At 33.0% G+C, this 19001-nt stretch overlaps 1 protein-coding gene across 1 annotated transcript; it reads right to left on the bottom strand.

The window, feature by feature from the left end:
• Nucleotides 1–3324: 3324 nt before the first annotated feature.
• Cp110 (Centriolar coiled coil protein 110kDa) lies at nucleotides 3325–18874 on the bottom strand. Its single transcript, XM_088234853.1, has 7 exons — nucleotides 18744–18874; nucleotides 18279–18396; nucleotides 12762–15281; nucleotides 9242–9430; nucleotides 7510–7685; nucleotides 5967–6061; nucleotides 3325–4178 (listed from the first exon to the last, which is right to left on the bottom strand). The coding sequence occupies exons 2-7, from the start codon at nucleotides 18369–18371 to the stop codon at nucleotides 4084–4086; spliced, it is 3168 nt and encodes a 1055-aa protein (XP_088090979.1). The 5' UTR covers nucleotides 18372–18396; nucleotides 18744–18874; the 3' UTR covers nucleotides 3325–4083.
• Nucleotides 18875–19001: the final 127 nt, after the last annotated feature.

Genomic DNA, 19001 nt, shown 5'->3' with positions numbered 1-19001 from the left:
TGGTGATAAGAAAAATATGAAATCTGACATCGGCCCTTTTAGATCCAAACCATAGAATTTTAAACGTTAAATAATGTCATTAAATCTAAAAAATATTGTTTCTTATTTATTCGTTTTAAGAAAAAAATGAAATTAGACAAAATTTGCACCAAGAATTGTTTTTTTGTTTTGAAATGATATTTGCAATTATTCTGTAATTAAATTTTAAAAAAAATAATTCTTATAATCTAGCAGTTTCCAGCTGATGTCAAGTGTAGTAGATTGATTTAAACAATTTAAAACATTTTTTTCATTCAACATTAGTTTCATATAAAATAGATATTAATTTGCACAAAACAGTTTTTAAAATAATTTGTCGCATGCATTTGTAAAAAAAAATATGTTTATTGCAAAAATTTCACTGTGCAAAAATAGTCCATAAAAAGGTATTTTATCTGTAAAATTACTATTCAAAAATAATGCATTGTTAGATTTTTATCACTTAACTATATATATCAAAGTGGTGTTATTTAATTTTATGTAAAGAAAATAATAGTTTGGCACTTAATGTTGTAGCGGCGGTAAAATTGAATCTAAACAAATACATGTATAAAAAAAAATAGAAACAGCAGAAATTCATTTAAATGCATAGTTAAAGCGTTTACTTTGTACATATTATAAATTTATTGAAAAATAAACCAATGTATTACCAGGAAGAGAGATCTATCTGTTATAAAATGAGAATATTATTTATTTATTTATTATCTATGTAAGCCCAGAGGGCTTTTAAATAACAGGTAAAAAATTTAAATTCAGGAGTATTATGGAATAACAAGTTAATGTGTAGGTACTTTATCTTAAAACAACAGATTATTTTTTAAGTATCGAATGACATTATGCTTTATAGATATACATAAGTAAAGATGAAATACTGCATAAAAGTACGTACATAATTAATGTGTTTGAAAAGTTATAACAGTTTTAGGCGCAAAATTGAAGCTTAGAATAGATATTTAATTACTAAGTTTAGGTAAGCAAAAAGGAAAAGTCCATTTTTACAGCATTAGAATTATGCGAGTTATTTTGATTTTATTGCCGTTATAATTTTTACTCTAAAAACTGACAATGGAAAACAAAACATTTCAATTTCTTTATATTCGTTTCCGAGCTGGTGTAGTCTGACGATTGAAATTATACTAATGAGGAAGTTCAGTGGTTATTTTATTTTTTATTATTTGTTTATTAAACTTAGACAAAAAATATGTATTTAATTTTTATATGTCGTATTATCAGCGATATGATTTTTATAAGTTTTGTATTTCTGAAATTACTCCGCATGTGATGCAGAGGTTCTCTTCCGCTTATTCTCGGTCAGTTCTGCGGATTGGTACGTTGACAGTAAGTAAACCAGATATCTTCACAGCTCTCTTATCATCTAACTAGTGACGTAGTTCAAAGCAGTTTGTTTTTATTTTTAAAAAATATACATATTTTTTGTACATTTTCAAGAAACTTTGCCGTACAATTTAATGCTCCAATTTTGACGCGCGCAAGAAAAAAAAATTGTATCCAATTTCCCATAGGGCTGAATTTCCTCAATATGTAAATACAATATCAATATATCTGAACAATTCTAACTGGAAGCCATTTTAAAAAATGGATATTATTCAACAGAATTTATACGGTAGGTACTAATGTCAAGCCTAAAAAAATTATTTCGATCACTACAATAAGCCATCAAAATAAAATTACATACTTAATGTTTATATGTCTCTTTATATAGAGATTGAAAAAATAACAGAAACCTATTGTTGGCAAGTACAGAACCATTGCTTTTTGTTTCATTTTAAAATACTTTTAATAAAAAGTATTGTTTTTATGTTTAACCTCTTGATAAGTACAACTCAATAGAAAAAAGTGTTTTTGCCAAAACAGTAAGGCCATGTGACATTTTAACATAATTAGTTGTAAAACAAAATCTAGAGTATCAATTCTGCCTATCATTGTTTATAGATATCCGGAATTATTAGTGAAATAAATACCGCGTCCAAACTGTGGGGCCATTCGTTTTTTCACGGGAATTTTATGGCCGGTTAGGTTAGGCACGGTCTGGGCAGTACTGAAGAGAAAAGTGATTATAATTTATTTTTTTATACGTTTTGGGTAATTTCTTTTGAGAAATAAGACTATTAAATATCTCCCAACTTGAATCTTTCTATCATTAAATAATAGCAACGAATTGAAATTTGTTATTTTTCTTTCATACAAACAATACATAAACAAAACAGCTTAACAATTAAATATAGCAATAAAACTAATGAGGATATTTAATCACAATAATATATACGTATAAATATATCATGTCCATTGGATATTATATATATTCTCGCTTCTTAATCGTATTTAATAAGAATATACAGTTTACAGAAAAGATCTGAATAATCTTCGTGACATATATAAATGCATAGATGAATAAATCAGATAGTCTAGATATATTTTTATTGACCTTCCAGTCCATTCAAAACATCTTCAATTTACAATTAACATACTAGAACAGAGATAAAGAACATTTTAGAGAAGGTAATATAGAAGTCTAAGCATCTACAGAGCTTATGACCTGTCATTGGCTGGTTTAAGTGGCCACTTCACACACTATGTAACATTCACTATTCTGCTTATATTTGAACATCTTTATCCCTTCAATTCTTTCATCTGTTAATGTTTGTGAAGTTAAAGAGCTGAAACCTTTATTTATATTACCTTCTCTAAAATATTCTTCATCTCTGTTGTAATATATTAATATTAACAGCTCCCCAAAGAGTTGAATCCAGTTCTTGTCTACAAAAATTTGGACAAACTCTAAATATATTGTTGTTTAATTTACAAGTTTAGAAATAATGAAAAAAAAATCTCAATGTTCATAATGGTCATTTACTAGTTTTCATTTACTACATTTTACTAGTTCTGAGACATTACCCTTAAAAGAGCTTTAAAAAACTAAAAGCTTATCTCAATTCAAATCAACAATTCAAAGAAAACCGTGAGTTAATATACTATATTTTGTATTTATAAAATATAACATATTTTGAGTTACTTTTCAAACAAAGATTATTTGAGGCCAGTTATGAAAAAATCTAATTTTTATAAATTTGCACATAATTACCAACTTGTGCCAGAAACCCGACAATATTATAGATTTTTTAATGATTTCATAACAGTGTTTTAGGTTAAAAAAAAACCCCAAAAAAGGTAATCGAGTGGAGATCTATCCGTCTCATAGGGAAGTGGTTAGAAAATTTGCCAACCATGCTCGAGGTCTCGGGCTGGATTCTTAGCGGGATAATATTTATTTTTTGGGTGGTTCGCTGCAATATTTTATTGTCCCCATACGGGGACCTGAAGTTTAAGACTGATCACCTTACATCACGTAACAGATGATCAAAATGTGCTGGATTTGATGCACCACCAGATGTGGAAAGAGAAACGATGAATTAAATAGGGAAGAAAATTTTATATGCAACTGTAAAATTTCATTTTTTCAGATTTTTCTTATAAATGAACTGGACACCGATTAAAATCAGGCAGATCTTAAAATACAATGAACTGTGATTATAATACTAACTTTATTACATACAAATTGAGTATTGGGAGCTCGGTTACCTTTAAGGCCTAGGATAAACCTGAATTCTGTTTCAGAAAATCTAAAGGAATTCCATTCATTATATAAATCGAGCTACATATTTATACTGCAATTTTTTACTTATCAATTAATACTAATGAGTGGAATAAAATAATTACATACAAATAAATATTTGTATGTAATAAGAACGATAAATAACAACTATATCAGAACAGCGTCTTGACATCTATCAGATGTTAAAATAAGTTGTGTCTATCTTTTACATTTTATCCTAGGCCCGTAGTCACAAAGTTAAAGCACTCTCTCTTTACTTGATATGCCGGTTCATCCAAGACCCGGGCTTTCAGAGTGAGATTTAAGCGAAGCGGACCCGTCACAGTAGACCGACGGATGGCAGCGATGCCGGGAGAATATGACGCCCTGACCAGCAAACAGGGGTTGACCAAAAACTTGGTGATGCATGTTCACCGCCACGGTTTCCTGGGATTCAGGTCTCCGGCGACAGTCAAACTTCTCCTTCCTTTGTCGGCTGATGTCCCACGGATATGGTCACTCTGCTCTGCAATTACCGATGATATAAAAATTCATTAAGCTTTTTGGATCGAGCCTAAAAAATAGCGGACTTATGACCAAATATGAATTTCGGCCAACTAACAAAAACGGAGCAGTGTAATTCATAAAAATAGTGTGGTTTATTATGATCTACCTATTCTTCATTATATTACAAATGATCGCCGATACACAGCGATCAGAGTGTCCTATACACCATTAGGTGGGAATGGGTGGCTGTTAGATGGCCAACACATGTTCTTATTTGAATTGTAATTTTATATGTTTAGTTTTCTTTTATTGAATGAATTTTTGAAGATCCTCATTACTTTTAACTCTGTTTTTACTATATTTTTTAACGATATATTTACTTTTTTTTTATTGTACGATACATAGGTATACAATTTTTTACTACGTTTTTTTTAATGTTTGTTGCCATGCACATATATTTTTTTTACTATGTATTTTGTTTTTACTACAGTTTTTATTAGGTTTTAACTATGTTTTAACAATGTCTTTTATTTTTTTAATAGATTTTTACTATGTTTTTTTGCCATGTATTTTACTATGTTTTTCACTATGTTTTTTACCTTTATTTATTGTTTCTAGTTAGATAGTCAAAGCAACTCTGTATACATGTATAATTTTATGTATGGAATATGATAATAAATAAATAAAATAAAATTAATTCAATAATGTTTCGAGTATGTCCAAATGCTTGCAGACTGGCTGGATTGGTTCAGCCGGATGAATCGCACCCACATGATAAAGGTTTCAGCTCTTTTACTTCACAAAAGTCAACAGATGAAAAAACTGAGGAAACGTGGATGTCCAAACATAGGCAGAATGGTGAATGTTACACAGTGTGTAAAGTGGCCACTTAAACCAGCCAATGACAGGTCATAAGCCTTGAAAAGGCCTAAACAAATTTAAAAATAAAAATAAATAAATAAGGTTATGATTGTAGAGAAAATGTACAAGAGAGTTTCGAATGCCATTCCACTTATCATTAAATAAACAAAAAAACCATCGTGCCATTTTCCGTAGGTGTAGGGAGACAGAATTTAACAAATTACAACGGAGAACATTTCAGGGAAGGGAATATGGAAGTCTAGGGATTTACAGGGCTTATGACCTGTGATTGGTTGGTTAAAGTGGTCACTTTGATTTTAAATTTTCTTCTCTAAAATGTTCTTTATCTCTGTTGTAATATGTTAATATTAATAGCTTGCTAGGGGGTTGAATCCAGTCCTTGTCTACAAAAATTTGGACAAACTCAAAACATTGTTGACTTTTAACCCACTTGTTCTCTAAATCATTTGAATAAATTCGTAGCACGTGACAACAAAATAAATTATTTTAATTAAATTACAAATTTAAAAGCTTCAATTAAATTAACTTAACAATAGAATCACCATGTAAAGCGCCCTTGAGGTATTTTATTACGAAAATGGCGCTATATAATTTATCCATTAAAATAATAATAATAATTTTGACATGTTTACTCTTTTAAGAATTTGTGGGATTTGATTGTGCCAAGTCTTTCTCAATCTTCGGCAGCTTCTTATAAATATTTTTAGCTGCTCCTCCTCTATCTTTTATATGCCAACTGTTCCCATACTTCAAACCTTTACATAATTTCGTCCATAATGCTAATAGCATCACACGCTAAGTGAATTCATTTCGGAGGCATTGATCTACGAAAAGCATTCATTGTAATCACCAGCATACTGATGTAGATGTTGCAGTTCCAATTCCAGTGTCATATGGACTATTTTCTAAATTAGATTATTCTTACCATAATGAGAGCGCGTCATGGCATAGGAAGACTGATATGAACTGCGGGAAGACCTGCTGGTAAATACTCCAGAATGACTGCGAGACATTCCCTCCCTGAAAGAACAAAGTAAATATTATTACTATTCGTTATAGGCAGGCGGCCTTTGCTGATGCGCGTAATCGTGTACTGCTTTTTGTCCAAGTTCTTCTTCCTTCGAAAAAGCATCCGAACGGTTTATGACGTGGTTGACCAAAATGGAATGGACAACTAGACTTGGCAATTTATTCCAGTCTGAAACTACCCTGCTAGAATGGAAGTTTTTCTTGGCTTAAGCTTGGAGTTATGACCCCGTGAATTTGTGTTGGGATTTAATTGATACATCTCATGCAGGGGGCAGTCATAGTAATTATTGAGTACCTTATAAGTTTCTATCAAGTCCCCTCTCTTCCGTCGTAATTCCAAAGATGTAAGTCTTAGTGCTTTTAATCTAACGTGGTAAGGCATCCTTTTGAGTAATTTGGGGATTTTCTGTAGCACATCTTTGGACTTTTTCCAATAGCTCGATGTCTTTAGTAAAGCGGGGACTCCATACTCGATATCCATACTCCAATAAAAGTTATACATAGGTATTGTATATTTTAAGAAATACCTCTGGACTAATATTTTGGAATGCCTTTTTAATCAAATAAATAATTATGTGATTTGAGCTTCCCATTTTAAATCCATTGATATGATTATGCGTTTGAGTTGGAAACCACCCGAAAGATAAGTACACGTAGAGTTGTTTTTGCCTATGTGAAGAACGGTACATTTTTCAACGTTTAGCGAGATTAGCCAGTTTTTGGTCCTTTCATTGATGTGGTCCAAATCCTGAATTAGTTGTCCGGAGTATAGAAGGGGGTTTGCGAACAGTTTGGTGTTTTCTGCAAAGATACTGGATTGAGATTTTACGATTGTTTTGAGATCATTAATGTACAGGATGAAGAGGGTCGGGCCGAGGACTGAGCCTTACGGAACGCCCGCTAAGTACGTTATGTTCTGTAGATAAGGTGTTGCCTATTTTTGCTTGAAAGATACGATTGTTCAAGAAAGCTTCAATCCATCTTAGTAGCTTACCACGGATACCCGAGCGCTCCAACTTCTTGACCAGTCTTTTAATTGAACACGATCGGATGCTTTTTAAAAGTCAAGGTATAGTACATCCAATGGATTGTGATTGTCATATTCCTCAGTCCAGATATTTAAACATTGTAACAAATTGGTGACAGTAGATCTCTTGGGGACAAATCCATGTTGTTCTTGGATTATAATTTGCTCTTTCTGTAGAAACTCCCTTAAATCTTTGACAATATCTCTTCATGCACTTACAGATGATACAAGTAAGACTAATAGATCTGTAGTTTATGGGGTCCAGTTTGTCGCCTTTCTTAAATATATGAAAATTAACACTACAAGTTTTCCCGGGGAAATTTAAATAAAAAAATTAGTTTAGAAATCAATCACAGTTCCCGATGAGTTGAAATAAAATGTTTTGATGTATGTGGATATGCATAGAGCTTACAGCCTCCGTTTGATGAACCTCTGGGTGGTGGCGGACAGCTGGCGATGTTGCGGAGACACGCCGGCCAGGGAGGCGCGGTGGGCCCTCCTCTCGCGGTCCTGCCGTATCAGCCCCATTCGCTCCACCGGATCCGCTGTGATGAATATGTCGTGCAGGGCATAGCAGGCCGAGGTTATCTGGGAAAGAAGGACGTACTCTTGTATCGTATTGATTCTTTAGTCATGAAAAAAAAAACAATTTTACTAGCTAATTTACTTTACGGCCCAATTATTTGAAAAAATTTAAGGTTCTAGATGTAAAATCAATGGACAAAAATAATTTAGTTAAATTTTTTAAAAGATCTATTTGATACTAGAGTGCACATGTGGACTAATACAGTAATCCATGTGTATATTTATATTGAAAATGAATTGACAATCGGACTCTCCAAACCCACCAAATTTAAAAATCCCCATTAATTTCTAATCACACCTCATACACCAATTTTCTTCAAACATATTTTGGCAGCCCCTGTTTACTGTCCCGAGGAGTCGAAGGAATAATGAACAAAGAGATAAGAAAACACAATTATTGTAACAAAAGATCGGGTTGTGGTCGAACAAATAACTGCAAACAATGTGATTCGAACCACGGACCTTTCTACGGACCTACTCTACCCCAACTTGATTCCATTTTCTAATAGTGAGTTATTTACAACTCGTTGAAAATGGCCCTCAAAATTAAATATTTGGGTAAATTATAAGAACGCAAATATTTATTTTTTCCTTTAAAAAAAATAAAAAAATTAAGACAATATACTCAATTTATTTTTGAATATTAGTGTGCTCTGTGAGTCCATTTTGAAAAATCTTACAAAAAATGTATATTAAGGCTTTAGTCTGGTAAAACGAACGCAAAATTAGGAAATCATACGATTTTTCATTTTAAAACTAATGTTTTTTTTTAATTGCGCAATAAAAAAAAAATATAAAGTAGATAAAAACAATATTTTTAAAGGTATTTCTGTTAAAAAATATACTTAAAAGTTTTATGTAACTAAAATATAATTACTTTTAGATTGACCTGTTATAATCGTTTTCGGTAAGGGCTGGTCTAAAGGTCATAAAAAAGTCAAAAAGATATCGTTTTAAATTAAATATTACAACCAGAATTATCTTCTTTTTTCAAAAAAAGAGAATACAATTCTATAAAAAAGGTTTTAACTAAAGTATTTCAATAATTTATTTTTTTTAAGTTTTACCGAAGGCATAATTTTAAGTAGAAATAAAGGAATAAGTCACAAAAATGTATGTAATTTAAAATGCTTGTATTTCTTTTCAAAATCAAAAAATTAAAATTTGGCTTTGGCCACTTTTATGTTCAATTTATTATCTTTAAATTATTACGGCAAATTTTAGCTCAATACCTAGTCTTTATTGAGATCTCAGATACCTAAGTTTAGTCTAAATTTGAAATGGCGTAATCTGCCGGTCCAAAAGTAATTATATATTAAAATGGCAAAATCGTATGATTTCCTAATTTTGTGTTCGTTTTACCAGACCACAGCCTTAATAGAAATAAAAAATCTCTCACCTTCCTCTTGAAAATGTTTTTAATTATTCATATGAAAATAATCACTGTGCCCACTATTTTTATTTCAAAATACAATAAACAAAGGGTTAATTATTTAAAATGCAAATTTGCCTGCCTCATGCTGTATATTCTGTACTCTAGTTTACATTCATCATATTACCTGTTGTATAAGCCTTCTGTGCAGATCCACATCTGCTCCCCGAATGCCCGCCTCGTCCCTGTGCAGCTGCAGAGCGCACATGAGAGTGTCCCTTATAGTCTGCACCGTGGTTTCCACTCGCTCCGTTCTCATCAACCTCCTGGTCAAGTAACCCCTACAGTACGCCACTATCGTGTTGGCTGCTCGGATCTACACATACAAAACATCATAATTCATCTATATATTCCCAATAGCGTATATCAGACATAAAAATTACAAATATTTTTTATACATTTATTGTCTAATTAAGGTTGTAAACCCAATTCTAATACAGTCAAAAACCAGAGATATTCTCTGTTATTTGATAAAACTACATTTCCATTTTTTTTTTGTACATTCATATTTTGTACAATTTCTTCGAACCAACTGAAAGATAACAAATATAGATTGTTTATATTTTTAAATAAGACTATTTTTGAGCTATTTAGATATATAAATAAATGCATTTTTTTAAAGTGATAATAAAGACCATATAGTTTAATGTTTAAATAAAAATTTACTTCATTTTACTTCAAGCAGTTGGTTTTAATGAAATGAGAACACAATATTGGCAGAGGAAGGATAAAAGCCGAGTGAACGCGGTTGAAATGCGATCTCTTAAACGAATGTATGGGAAATCAATGTATGACAGGGTTACGAATGATGAAATCAGGCGAGAGTGTAAATCTGAGTCAAGTATAATAAAAAAGGGTATCTGAGATGGTTTGGTCATGTAGAAGGAATAGATGACGAAAAAATGATAAAACGAGTATATATGACAAAATGAACGGCAACGTGAGAAGAGGACGACCAAGGAAGACATGGCATGATCAGATAAACCAAAATTTTCAGGTCATGTCAAAAGCAGACAGAACCGAAGGGCATGTATGAAAAGATGTATGAATGTGGAAGAAGCTAGGAATATATGCCAGGATAGACATGTGTGGCGGTCCATTCTCTCTGTCTACCCCTACGGAGAAATGGCGCGATGGTAGTAGTAGTAGAACACAAAATGGTAAAAAACATTAAATGAAAAAAAAATTTAGGGCTATTTTCGTATGTAAAAAAAAAGGTATTTTTGAGCAGAGAATATTTTTAATTAAAAATAAAAATATATTTCCTATTGTTCACTCCTGTCAAAGATCGAATTTCACCCCCCTCATCGCTCACTTCACAAAAACAAAATAGTACATGACACAAAGATTTGACTTACCACCTCCGCATGTTTAGATTTAGTATTTAGTAGACACTGTTAAAAATAAAAAAAAAGGATTATATTAATAACTTAATTATATCTTGATAAGGAAGTTTGCGTAGCTTCGTCGGTAATAAAATAAAAAGGGTTTAAAAACTGTGTTGTTTTATTTTAATAACCGCAAAGTCAACACTTCGCAATACAAATCATAAATAATATTTTAGAAAAAGTTGTCATTAATTTAAAATTGGAAAACTGAAAACATTATACTGAGGTATAATTAAATAGAGATGATGCTTCACAGAATGGTATTTTGAAATTATGTTCCCAAAAATGAGCGCTGTCGCGTGTACATTGCCGTGCAAAATGCGTAGTAGAGTAAAAAAGACTAACTGTCTATGCCAGTTTACTGTGAATTCAAAGTTGAATGTCACGCCTTTTTACGCTGCTTCACGTTTACTACCTACATGTTAGGTTCCGGAACTTAGATTGAATCAAACACAAGACAGGTAAATTAATTCAATTATTCTGAAGCTCCTTACTGAATATTATAAGAACGATAACAATAAATATGTTATAATTTTCCCTTCCCCAATTCACTCATTTTGCATTAACTTATGTATAAGTAAGACCTTTAAAAATTGCCTTTGTTTTAATTTTTATTGTTCATTTATTTATTCTCATTTTTTGTAAATTTGAAATATCTTTTTGATAAAAAAATATAAGAAAATAAGGCACGACGAATTCCGAGTAAAATTTTTAGTCTCAATATTTATAAGAAAATTCCAAGAAGACATTTTTTGTGTAATTCATTGATACATCGATGGTAAAATACCTAATTCATGCGAGGTCAAACAACACTAGAACGACACTGGGCGGCAGGTTGCAGCATACGAAATATTATTTTCACTGTTTTGGATGAAACAAACTGTACTACAGCCGCGCTACACTCCATTCAACTGACGCATAGCAACACTGCAGTGCGGTTTGACCTTAATGTAAACCTAAATAACGATTCGTAAAAAAAGTCGAATTTTGTGTGAAATCCATTGATTTCATGAACGTTGTATAAGAGAATTTTTAATGTAAACACCAAAATTGACGTTTGATATCCATGGGTGCAGCTTAAAATTCTGATAAAAGTTGTATATATTTAACTCAATTCCAGCTATAGTAATGCATAAATATTTTCACTTTTTACCATCATATTGAGAAATTTATTTATATCATTGGAATTGTGTGGTAAGACATTTTTCTAATTCTTTTAAAATTCTGAACACATATTTTTGTTTAGACAGCAATATAATGTGATTTAATATTCTGGCATTCACTGCGTTGGTTTTTGAATTATTAAATAACCTTTAAAATAAAAAATAAAATGTCACTTTTCCACGTGTATATGTACTTCATTCCTACTGGGACATACATAAATGCAAAAAAGTGAGTTAAAATACATTTACAGGATTATTTATACATCAAAAGATGGTACATATGGCGTTTTCCAGTGCCTTTGCATATAATAACATATCTAAATCCAGCACGGTAGATTGCTGATCTTCTAAATATTTAACAGGTTTAGTAATGAAATAATACTGAAGTTTTACCTACCATTAAAACTCTTATTATGTTGCCTTCATCATCCAGAACATATTTTATATATGTGAGAGACAACATTTCGATTCTTGTCCATAGTGGTCTAAATTAACTTCCATTCTCCTTATATTGTCAACACTGGGATGACATCATCTATATGCTCTGTGATTGGTCGTTTGTTTTGTCACCGGCAGTTGGCGTCATGCACAATTTTTTGTCAATTCTAATCTCACCAAGCAGTAATTAAATATGTTCTGGATGACGAAGGCAACATAATAAGAGTTTTAATGGTAGGTAAAACTTTAGTATTATGTAGTGCCGTTCGTCATCCAGAACATATTTTATATATTATGTGAGAAGTGTTTGTTATCGCCTTGGTGACAAAACTGATGTCAATTGTGAGAGGTTGTTAATTAGTCGAGAAAAAAGAAATGTTGTCTCTCACATATATAAAATATGTTCTGGATGACGAACGGCACTACATAATAGAAGTCGATAAAAAAATAGAAGCATATTATATGAAAAAGTTTATAATCCACAACATAATGATAATAAATCCAATATATTATATTTTAACCATAAAAATTGTAATTCATGTTAGGTATTAATAATAAAAAATATATTAAATAAATATGTAGAATTTAAAAAGGTTATAACATTAAATATTTATATTTGCACATAAAAAGCACTATAGTTGATATCATTTGACCCTACCTCTTTTTCTAATTCTTGGGGAGTTTTGTGTTTCCTTTTGACCACCGGCGAGGTCTTGCGACTCGGCTTGTTTATTTCTGTGAGATTCAAGGACAAGTGATTTCTGTCGGCAAAATTCCGCGGGTAATTATCAGACATCACATCGATGGCCGAGAGAGAGACAGTCTGATCTGCTATCCTATATTCATTATCCGCGTAATCATCCTCCAGGTGCAGGCTTCTCGTCATGTTGAGTGTTTGGGAAGCCAAATTTTTTTGGATTTCCGTAATCTTACTCCGAGCACTTTTGAGTTTAGCCCCTTTTTCGTGATCGTTAAATTGTTTCGAATTCGAATAGTATTCGTTTTTATTTCCATCCGTGTACAACCTGTTGGTATGGGCGCCATCATCCGAAGAAAATGTAAAATTTAAATCGTCCAGCGTGTTGTTTGTCCTGCCCGTTTGTAACAAATCATCGATCGTTTCATTGTGATCTTGATACGATTTTTCCGAATCATTGCGGGATTGATTCATATACATATACATTTTTGATGGAGTATGGGGATCCCTTCGCCCGTTCTCCGTGGAATAACTCCTGCGATACGTGGAATGCGATGCGGACATGCCACCGGGGTGAGTCTCTCTTTCATTCAACATACAAGGATTATTGGACTGCTCCGGCATGACATTAACACACTGAATATCCGTGGGCGATAAGTTAACAGTCTTCCTGTTGATTAACAGGCGACGAGACGTATTAAGAATGTCAGCGCTGATTGTTAAATATTTTTCCGTGCTGTCGCAGGAATTATCGCCGACAGGTTGCGCGACATTTTTGCTGGATACTTGCTGTCCTTTTTTACTGCCAACTTCATCTTGCTTATTAGATCTAGTAATATTAGAGGTAGTCTTTGTTTTGGTAGGTATTATATTTCTAGACTTATTAGTGGAAGTGTTAGAAAACGCTGTGTTAAACTGATCCAACAAAACCTTTTGCTGACTTTCAAAAGTTTTTTTCAGAAGGATCTGTTCTTCGTTTTGTTTTTGTATCAAAGCCATCATTTTCTCTTCATGGTCCTCTTGAAACTTCCTCAAGATAAAGTCGAAGTAAACTTTCTGACTATCTTTGGAAGAATCAGATTTTAAATCAGAAAGTATTTCGATCCCATTGCTAACAATTTTATTTTCAAATTCATTTTGGATCGCGTCTCCCGCCGATTTATCCGCAGTCATTTTATCGTTATTTACGGATGTTTTAGCACCGCAAGCGACTAAGGATAACTCCGCAAGAGCGTTATTTCCCGATACCATTTTACTTTCAGTCTCTTTAAACAGTCGGCTACGAATATTTTTTGTTTTTGTGGAAGACGTATGGGAAGGTGGGTTCGGGTCGCTACTAATATCCTTATTCGAGGCTTTGATTTCTGAATTGGGATTTATATCCGGATCATCTCTCATTTTAGAGTGACTGCTCTTCGGAGTATCATCAATATGAAACGATAGATCGCCGAGGGATAAAGAATTGATATCCGATTCGACGGATGGCGAGCGTTCCATGTCACAGCCGGAAGTCTCATCTCGAGGTACGCGGGACAAGTTGCTGGTAGACTCGGACATAGATATGGAGCCGACGTCGATTCCGGAAGTGATAGACTGGACTTCGAGGTGGGCGAGGAGCAAGGGGCTGGGAGACTCGAGGGTGTAAGAATTTTGCCGGACAAGCTTAGGTGGAGAGATGAGACCGGAAGATATGTTATTTAAAGACCCGGTAATATTCTTAGACGGTGATAATTTGCGGGATTGAGTAATGTTAGACTTGTGCGACATAGGGGTTTCGTATGCTCTGCCGGGTTTACTTTTTGGAGTATTTTTGTAGATAGAAACGGGAGATATGTTTTCTTTTTTCAATGGCGAAACTTTTTTCCTTTTCAGCGGATTATTTTGAGAAATGACCTGAGTAGTGTTTTTGAATGTGCTGTTACCTAACGTCGATACATTAAAGACATTTTTCGCAGCATAAGGAGATTTCGTGTAAGAGTTCGGTTTTTTAGTCAAAGACTCGCTGGAATTGGATTTGGAAGACTTATGATTTGCGACATTTACAGTCCATAACTTGGCATTACGTAGAGCCGCGTTATCTAAATCGATAGACCTGGCCGCTTGTTTCAAGGCAGGAGCCTTTTCATTTTCTTTTGCAACATGTTGTCGATCATTTTTCAGTTCGGCACTGGCATCAATAATGGTAACTTGCGAGTTCAAGCTTTCGAAGTCGTTGCTCTCGAAGACCTCTTCGGGTTTACCGATTTCGGAATTGTCAGTTTCTGCGGTGAGCTGCTCCGAGCGGGACACGGTCTTGTCACTGTCCGGAATATAGTCGTAGGACATGTTGGTGGCGTCGAAGCACTCCTCGGTGTCACTGGGGAGGTTATTGGAGCAGATGGTGCTGTCGTCCAGGCAGACGGTGAGGTCGGATATGCGGCGCTCCACTGCCAGTGCAAGCTGTTTGTAATATTTCATTTCATGGCGATATTCCTCCGTCATCTGCAAACAAAAATAATTCACTTTTTCCCGTGCTCAAAATTTTAACTGTTAGAACAATAATTTTATCGATATAGGTAGATACTATTACTGTTTTTTAAACCCAATCCCCGCATTAAAAATTGTCAAATTTTATTTATTAGTTTAAATGCTTATTTTGTTAGTAACCATGAATTGATTACCTCTATACTTGATGAATACTTAAGCTACGAACTTTTTTGATAATAAATTACTCACATATGCTGTGAACACCGCGCAGTAGTGCTATCATAGGCGCTTACAAACATACATATATTTATACAGACTATATTGTTTTTTTATTTTTGTATATCTAACTGAACTCATTATGTTCTTATATTGTAAAAGGCACTTGTGCCGTATAATACATGAATAAATATGTGAGCATCGCGGCGAATGAGTTAAAATACTAAATTACACTCGCAAAATATAACTTTTTACAACTAAAATCCCACCACGTCACTTTTTATACGTTTATACATAAGAATAAGGGTCAACATTTTCAGTGATTTATCTTTAATGCAGAGGTTATCCTATTTTAAAAGTTCTCAAATCACATCTTCCACTACAATACTTGTGTGAGCATATTCACGTTATTCATATTTATATCGAGGTTGGTGTAATAATGCAATGCCCCATTTTTTACTTTATTTATTTATTTAATGAAGTCAGCACAGTCATACAAATTTAAAGAAAATATACAAAGTAACAAAACATACAATATTACTAAAACATTTAAGTTTGTAAGTGAAAGTTCTTGATGAAAGTTCATTGTAATTTATTTTAGAAGACCACTGATCCTTCAAACCACAAATTTGGAATATCCAGTGACCGGTTTTATCGCTTAAAATAATTTAATTTAATTTACTCTCATATAATTTTGAATTATCTATCCTTACGTTTTGTATAAATACATTGAATTTCTTAATAAAGATAGCAGTCTCGAAGATGTCGCGATAGCGATGAAACCGGTCGCTGGATATTCCAATATTACTAGACCAATTATGGGTTTCATATATGAACAATAACATAGAAAACATAACACACAGTTCACCAGGAGTTAAAGCAAATGGGATGGGAAACAGGAAAGGAAGAGAAAATGGAAAAACAGAAAGTAAATATAAAATAATACAAAATATATACACAATCAAACTCAGTTATTATGAGGAAGATGGGACGGGCTGAATTTACTTGTTATATCAGAAAGAGGTTTTTTATTCAATCGCCATTGCATATTGTCACTAAAGCTAGGGTTTCCTAGGACAGCGGTGCCCGTATCTTAACGGCCGTAATGAACGGTGATGCGGTGGACAGCCGTCGTAACGGTGATTAGAGAGTGGTTTCCTGGGAAAACGGTGTTCATAACACCGTTGAAAAATAAAACCGCTCTCTAGTCACCGTTACGACGGCTGTCCACCGCATCACCGTTCACTACGGCCGTTAAGATACGGGCACCGCTGTCCTAGGAAACCCTAGCTTAAGAAACCAAATAAATATATGCATAATTCATACAGATAATTTTTAAATAAAACTGTTTGGGAAAATTATATTAAATGCTTACAAACATATCACTTTCTAAATTTCAAAAGCAGATAAAAAAACATTCTTATTTTGTTGACATTATGGATAAGGATAGAGAAAACTTTTTACACACTTCTACATTTTTCGCACCATGTTCTATTTCACAAATAATTGCCACCTTTTTACGAATAGAGACACTTTAGCTTCTTAGACAACATGTTTATAATACAAGGGTTAGTTTTTAACTAATCTTTAATCTTCGGATTCACCCGCTCGTAAAGATTATTATGCATTGACCGTAGAATTTTAAACTATTGAATATGAATCTGGATATTCTAAATAATCGTACAAGAGATAACAATTAAGTAAAATCAATTTCGTTGCGTCTTGAAAAATTTGTCGATCTTTAAGAGAATTGATTCCGTAGTGTTTTTCTGCAGCTACAAGGTTTAGAAATTGATTATTTGTTCTGTATTTAAATGTTTAATAAATTTGTTTTGCACGTTTTCAATTCATTTTTTGAGGCTTTATACATGCGGTGCCGGGTTATTCAAACATGGGTTGATGTTATTCATCACTTCGATCGGGTCATATCTCCACCCACGGTGGGTGTAAAACATTTTGGATTCAGAAAAAAATAGCAACCAAGCAGGAAGTCATGTGACAGGGTGGAGAATAAAAATTGGCAACTCTATCCACTCTGCTTTGACTATCACGTTAAATACTTAAGAAATTTAATTTCTCTTTCAAACTCCAACATTTGTTAGTAAATTATCTAAAAATCACTGATCAATCGAATTAAACATCAAACCAAAACTAAATCGTTTACTTTTCACTAAACAGTGAATCAATACCGCAAATACAATAAATAAATAATAACAAATTCACTACAGTCATTTCGGGTAACATTGGACCACTTCAACAAGATTTTTCTAATATTTTTTTTTATTGGATTGAGCCAGCTGCAAATTTATGAATTATTTGGTGTTCTGAATGATCCATATAACTAAATTTGACCACAAAATTTATAAAATTACATGAAAACATAACTTTAAATTATGTTTTTATGGGTGGTCCAATGTTATATTGATATTTGGGTAACTTTGGACTTATTTTCGATGAACGAATTTCTTGATTTTTGACTAAAAAATCTCTCCGGGTAACATTGAACTATATTTTTTTGATATTAAATACTCTTCTGATCCAAGCATTTGAAAAAAAAAACATGAATTTGTGTCCATTACCCCAAACATACTTACTCTTGGGCTCGAGCGGTGGTACCACACAAATAAAAAAATATATTTTGATAAGGCTTTTTTTATTCTTTTAGAAAGTAATCAGTCATATATAAGTCAGGTTTTTGTCCAATGTTAAATTGAATTCCAATGTTACCTGGAATGACTGTACACCGGTTCCTTGTTTATTAAAAACAATTTATTGAGAGTAATTTACATAACTTACCAATGGGGGTAAAAGTGGAACACCGTTGATTTTCATGCACGAGATGTATTGTCCACGGGAAGCAGACTGCTCCCCGCATTGCGAATCGTCCATTCTGCCCTTCCGCCCAACTACATATCTGAAACCACGCCAAACCAATCACATTAGCACTTAATTTAGTTAATGGATTCCCAAAATGCGCAATGTCTAGCACTACCTATAGTTGCCGGACATTCGGCAGACGAGATCAGCGCAGGACTGAATCCCTTATGCTTTCCCGCATAGTAATAGGCGAAAATCATCTAATAACTGAATTGATTGTACAATTGCAGTGGGTGTAAAAACATAAATATTTTAAATCGGAAGATGACGTTCTCTCCCAGGATTGCGTGTGACCGCGACCTCATTAGGGTCCAGATAATCGAACATTACGGCATACCAAAGTTTCACGATATTCAAATGATGTTGCAAAACAAATATCCGTACCCATTTCGCAAATTATTCAATGTAGCGTCGTTGTTTCGGCCAAACTATATGTTTTGAAATTGAAATCGCTCGTACAACAAAACCTGTCAAAACATCGTCATGGAAACATGGACTTTAGTGTTTTTGTGTGTGGCAACACAAAATATTTTTATTTTATTTTATAAAAATAATTCCTTTATTTCGAATTATTAAAATGACAATTTTAGTATTATTGTTCATTTTGATACATTTTTTTGATTAAATATGTAATTATTTATA

The sequence above is a fragment of the Micrasema longulum genome, unplaced genomic scaffold (genome assembly GCF_059751315.1).
Source record: "Micrasema longulum isolate JH-2025_06_02 unplaced genomic scaffold, ASM5975131v1 h1tg001296l, whole genome shotgun sequence".
Taxonomy (NCBI): Eukaryota; Metazoa; Arthropoda; class Insecta; order Trichoptera; family Brachycentridae; genus Micrasema; species Micrasema longulum.
This window is presented reverse-complemented; position numbering and strand designations above follow the sequence as displayed.

Coding starts and splice junctions, on each gene's coding strand:
- Cp110 (XM_088234853.1), bottom strand. CDS start 18,371: ATGGACGATTCGCAATGCGGGGAGCAGTCTGCTTCCCGTGGACAATAC. Junction 7,686..9,241: donor ACAGAAGGCTTATACAACAG/GTAATATGATGA, acceptor CTTCTTTCCCAG/ATAACCTCGGCCTGCTATGC. Junction 6,062..7,509: donor AGGTTCATCAAACGGAGGCT/GTAAGCTCTATG, acceptor TTGTTCTTTCAG/GGAGGGAATGTCTCGCAGTC.